The sequence below is a fragment of the Rhinolophus sinicus genome, chromosome X, assembly GCF_036562045.2.
Source record: "Rhinolophus sinicus isolate RSC01 chromosome X, ASM3656204v1, whole genome shotgun sequence".
NCBI classification, from domain to species: domain Eukaryota; kingdom Metazoa; phylum Chordata; class Mammalia; order Chiroptera; family Rhinolophidae; genus Rhinolophus; species Rhinolophus sinicus.
Window position 1 is genome coordinate 109,630,719 of NC_133768.1, and position 5,646 is coordinate 109,636,364.

Sequence of the window (5,646 nt, forward strand, 5' to 3'; positions counted from 1 at the left end):
TTCTTGACCCTGTTAATTTTATTGCTGACTTCTTTCACATTTCCAAGTAAACTTTTTTATTGACCTTTTCAGTGTATTGAGAATATAACACAATAATAGAGTAACAACAATAAATATAAATTTTACAAATAAAGGGCTAATTAACTACAACAGTTACCTGAAATTAGCCAAGACAAAATAAATAACACAATCCTAGTAATAAATAACCAACATTTAAGAATTCAATGTTGGGCGGCTGGTTTGCTCAGTTGGCTAGAGCGCAGTGCTCATAATATCAAGGTCGCCAGTTCAATGCCCACATGGGCCAGTGAGCTGCGCCCTCCACAACTAGATTGACAACAGTGATTTGACTTGGAGCTGAGGGGTCCTGGAAAAACACACTGTTCCCCAATACTCCCCAATTAAAAAAATTTAAAAAAAGAATATAATGCTTACTAAATCTATAACGTGATATCTAGAAAATCCTAATTAAGCTCACATTTCAAACATATAAACAGAATTGTCTTAAACTTTTTCCTTTGAAACCATGAAAAGACCTGGAGAACCTTTGATAGGCTACCAGAGCTCACCAAGATGCCCAAGAGCCCCTCGAGAAACACTGATTTGTAAACTTTGTCATTTGTAAACTTAGGACTTGAAGTTCATTAAAACTTTTTTTTCTAAGATTTTATTGAGGAAGGGGTACAGGACTTTATTGGGGAACAGTGTGTACTTCCAGGACTTTTTCCAAGTCACATTATTGTCCTTTCAGTCTTAGTTGTGGAGGGAGCAGCTCAGCTCCAGGTCCAGTTGCTGTTGTTAGTTGCAGGGGGCGGAGCCCTCCATCCCTTGCGGGACTCGAGGAGTTGAACCGGCAGCCTTGTGGTTGAGAGCCCACTGGCCCATGTGGGAATCGAACCGGCAGCCTTCAGAGCTAGGAACATGGAGCTCCAACCGTCTGAGCCACTGGGCCGGCCCCTGAACCTTTTATTAATAGGAACAATATCTGAAAAATACCAAAAAGAAAAAAAAATCTCCAAACCACCCTTGTACAGCAGGAACACAAACGTGTTGTATACTCAGTACCTGCCACTGCGCATTCTGCCTCTCCGCTTAGAACAGGGATTGTTCTCTTCAGACTTAAGGCAAGAGAAGGTGCTGAAGGTGGCTGTAGAATAGGACCTGGCCACCTCATTGACCCTGACGACAATTCTGGCTTGCGATCTCTCTTCCTCATCTCTCAGAGCCTCCTCATACAAGGTAGGAAAGGCCTTGGGGATGGTATTGGTGACCTTGGCCAAAAACTCCAGGATTTTCATCTTGCTGGTTTCAGCATGGGCCCTGAGACCCCACCGGAACTCGTAGCGTGCAGGATCGCTGTTGGGTACCTGCCGGTACTGAAGGTACTGTTCCTGCACCCAAACCTTGGTGATGAGCCCCCTGGACTCCCCGTAGATGGAATGCTGCACCCCATCATGCAGCCCCATGTCATTCAGCGCTTCCCACACCGCCTCCTCAGGGGCACGGTTGCCATGCATGAAGATCACACCTAGAATATTTATCAAGAGGCCGGTCTTGGGCATGCTGTGCTCATCACTCCCCATCCCATTGTAGGTGAGGCCTAAGGTGGTGACCAGGACATAGGAGTGGTTGCTGGGGTCCACTTCCTTCACATCAACGCCAAAGACCAGCTGCAGGCACAGCGAAGCTTGACTGAGGATCTCAGCGAAGTGGTCCTCGTGCTCTCTGATGATGATGCTCAGCATTTCCACCTGTGTGGTCGGCTCCTCTGCACGGTACTTCTGGAGCAGGAACCGCACCAAAGCATCCGCCCTATCGTCTATGGCCTCTCTAAGCAAGGAGCCAGTGTCTGGCAGGGCCTGCAAAGTGTCTGGCCCCTCTTCTTCCTGGCTGCTGCAGCCCTGACATAATTGGGCTGATGGAGTGACTGCCGTGACATTGGGAAGGAAGCAGGCTCTCTGAGGAAGCTGGGGAGGCCTTGGTGTCCCAGTAGCAGCAGAACGTGCCTTTATGTAGCCTGAGACCAGACAAGAGCAACAGGAAGAGGAAGAGGAGGAGGACGAAGGAGAGGAAGAGGGAGAGGAAGAAGAGTGGGAGCAGGAGGAAGAGCAAGAAGAGCAGGAGGAAGAGGGGGAAGAAGACCGGGAGCAGAAGGAAGAGGAGGAGCAAGAAGAGCAGGAGCAGGAAGAAGAAGAGGAGGGAGAGGAAGGCGAGGCAGACCAGCTGCAGGAAGGGAAGGAGGTGGCTTCCTCCTCCTTAGCCTCGGGAATCTGTGCACCCACGAGGCCCTGGGCCTCACTTTCGGAATCAAGGTCTTCCTCAAACATGTAGCGTCGTCGCTTCGGAGCTCTAGGCATGATGACTCGTGTCAGGCAGCCACAAGAGTGTGGGCAGGAGGTGGGCGATGGGGACCCACGGACCTGGGGGAGACAGGGAGTGTGAGTGGCCTCAGCTGGGAAACCCACCTTAGGAGCCTCTGACAAAGGTGACTTACAGGTCTCTGTGTGGGTGCTCTCGGGCGTCACAGTCTCTCCTCAGCGGGCTGTCCTGTAAGATCCTGAAGGAGGAAGTAAGATGTCTCCTCAGGGTGCAGCCAGCACTCCCAAGATCCTGGAGACACTGGGGTCCCCTCTATTCTGGGGTGGGGGAGCTCCTGGGGACACATTCAGGGTATGTACCTCACGTTGACTTCTGACACTGCTTGGGCCTCCTCTGCTCTATGACCTGCGGCCACGTGCCTCAGATTAAGGTCTTTACTTCCCAGCTCATGGAGCCCCTGTAACAGGAAACAAGGGGACACCTCAGCTTGCAGATGGCATGCACAGCCCTGAGCCCCCAGTGCTGACAAGAGGGGTGAGCGGGACTCTGTGAGATACCCACTGTTCTGGGGTGTGTGGTCCCCGCTGTGCTCCCTTAGGGTCCTCACCTTATTTCTGGCAGGGCCGGCTGCACCCCTCTGCTGGCCTGAGGCAAAACTCTCAGAAGAAGACCACACACCCCTGATACTGAACAGAAGGAAGTGAGGGAGCCCCACATGTAGCCACACCTGCCCAGGGCCTCCCAGGGGGAACAGCGAGGGATGACCAACTACCGTGGGGTCCATCTGTCCTGGGATGTGGGGTCCACTCACTCTTCAGCTTCATGCCTGGCAGGGCTTCCCCTGTTTACCTGAGGCCACCCTCCCTAAACAAAGGTCTCACCTTTGTGTGAGACCAAGGATGGAAATGAGGGGTCACCTAATGCAGCCACACAGCTTCAGGTCCTCTCCTGGCTGACAGAAGGGGTGGGGGGGGTGGGGGGTGTCTGTACATTCTCCTGTGCTGTGGGTTCACCGAGTCTTCTCTCACAGTCCTCGCCATGACTCCTCAAGAGGCCTGGGCCTCCTCCCTCTGCCTCCCTCAGTCCAGCCCTCTGTGCGTAAACCTCACCTTCCTCAGCTGCCCAAGCAGGAAGTCAGGAAACATCACACTTGGAACCGCTCCCCACTCCCAGCTGTACCTGCCCAGGGTCCACAGCAGGGGAGCATCTCTGTGGAATCGCCTCTGTTCTGGGGTCCCGGGTCCCTTCCTTCTCCCTCTGCATTCTCACCTTGACTCCCAGGAAGACCTGGGCCCTCCCTCTGCGGACCTGACGCCCTAGCCCCACACCAAGCCCCCAGGCTCTCTCAGACCAGGATGCAGATGTCAGGAAATGCCCTGTGGCCATCTCACCCTGGGGCCTCCCAGGCTGACTCTGCTCTGGGGTCCAGATTCCTCCGGCCTCCTTTTCCACCCCTGCACAATCTGGGTCCTCCCACTGCCGACCTGAGGCCCTGCTCCCTCCTTATACCAAGTGGGCAGTTTGTGTCAGACCCGGATGCAGACGTTAGGGAAACCTCGTGGTCATCCCGCCTCGGGCCTCCCAGGGCTGATGGCAGGGGCGGGCTTCGATGGGGTCCCTTCTCTTGTGGGGCCCAGGGTCCCCTCAGTCCTCCCTCTGTGATGTCACCTTCACTATGACACACCCTGGGCCCTCCCTCTTGTCAATCTGACGCCCTGCTCCTTTTACCAAGTTGGCAGTTTTCTCAGACCTGGATGTGAAATTTAGGAAAAGCCAAGTGTGAAAATCCCATTCTCAGGGCCTCCCAGGCCCGATTCTGTTCTGGGGTCTAGGGTCCCTCAGTCCTTCCCTTACCTGCTCACCTTGACACCAGGATGGACTTCGATCCTCCCCTCTGCCAACCTGAGGCCCTGCTCCCTCCTTATACCAAGTGGGCAGTTTGTGTCAGACCCGGATGTAGACGTTAGGGAAACCCTCACGTGGTCATCGCGCCCTCGGGGTCTCCCAGGGCTGATGGCAGGGGCGGGCTTCGCTGGGGTCCCTTCTCTTGTGGGGCCCAGGGTCCCCTCAGTCCTCCCTCTGTGTCGTCACCTTGACTATGACAGACCTTCGGCCCTCTCTCTTGTCAATCTGAGGCCCCGCTCCTTATACCACGTCGCCAGTCTCGCTCAGAGCCGGATGTAGAAGTCAGGACACACCGCACGTGGTCCTCCCGCCCTGAGGACTCCCAGGACTTACTGTTGTGGGTTCTGGGGTCCCCTCAGTCCTCCCTCATCGTCCTCACCTTGAGCCCTGGCAGTTCCTGGGAACCTCCCTCTGGTGACCTGAGGCCCCGCTCCTTATACCACGTCGCCAGTTTCGCTCAGACCCGGATGTAGAAGTCAGGACACACCGCGTGTGGTCCTCCCGCCCCGAGGACTCCCAGGACTTACTCTTGTGGGGACCAGGGTCCCTCAGTCCTCCCTCTGTGTCGTCACCTTGACTATGACACACCCTGGGTCCTCCCTCTTGTCAATCTGAGGCCCCGCTCCTTATACCACGTCGCCAGTCGCGCTCAGACCCGGATGTGGAAGTCAGGACACACCACGTGTGGTCCTCCCGCCCCGAGGGCTCCCAGGACTTACTCTTCTGGGTTCTGGGGTCCCTCAGTCCTTCCTCATCGTCCACACCTTGAGCCCTGGCAGTTCCTGAGAACCTCCCTCTGTTGACCCGAGGCCGGGTCCCTCAGACCAAGGCCCTCCCTGCCCTGCGTCCTCGCAGGAAGGTCTGTGACGTCACATCCGGCCGCTGCGCACGGCAATGCCCAAGGCTGATGGCAGGGGCCGCGATGGTTTGTGGGAGGCAGCGTCCTCCCTCTGGTCCCCACCTTCACCCAGCAGGGCCTGGGCCCCCATCGCTCTGTGGACTCGACCAAGGCTGTGACTCCCTGCGTTTCTTGAGAAGGTGAGGGCTGGAGGGGTTGCAGTTTCCTACATGTAAACATCAAGCCCAACTTCTGGCATGTAAATACCTGTCTCATTCACCCTCCACTGTTAAACTTATGTCTAGATACTGTACCTACTGGAGCGAACATGAAACCTCAGACTTCAAGCAAGGGTAAGATAACTAGTTGAGCAAATCTATTCACTGAAGGCAGTGATATTAGACTGGAAAACAGGAAATTGAGGAGAGCAATGTGGACACTGGGAGAAGGAGGTGGGTTGGAAAAGATCCCTGGTAGTGGCCAATGGCTGAATGGTCTTCAAAGTGTGTAGAGGAGTTTGTAGGAGGGAAATGAGATGATTTACATCTCCACATAGACTTAAATATGGCCACATTACCATGGAT

General features: G+C 54.7%; 1 protein-coding gene across 1 annotated transcript; it reads right to left on the reverse strand.

The window, feature by feature from the left end:
* Positions 1-929: 929 nt before the first annotated feature.
* LOC141569590 (melanoma-associated antigen 10-like) lies at positions 930-5,213 on the reverse strand. Its single transcript, XM_074323326.1, has 5 exons — positions 5,098-5,213; positions 3,988-4,069; positions 2,684-2,776; positions 2,221-2,420; positions 930-2,100 (listed from the first exon to the last, which is right to left on the reverse strand). Exons 1-5 carry the CDS (start codon positions 5,211-5,213, stop codon positions 1,059-1,061), a joined length of 1,533 nt encoding a protein of 510 aa, XP_074179427.1. The 3' UTR covers positions 930-1,058.
* Positions 5,214-5,646: the final 433 nt, after the last annotated feature.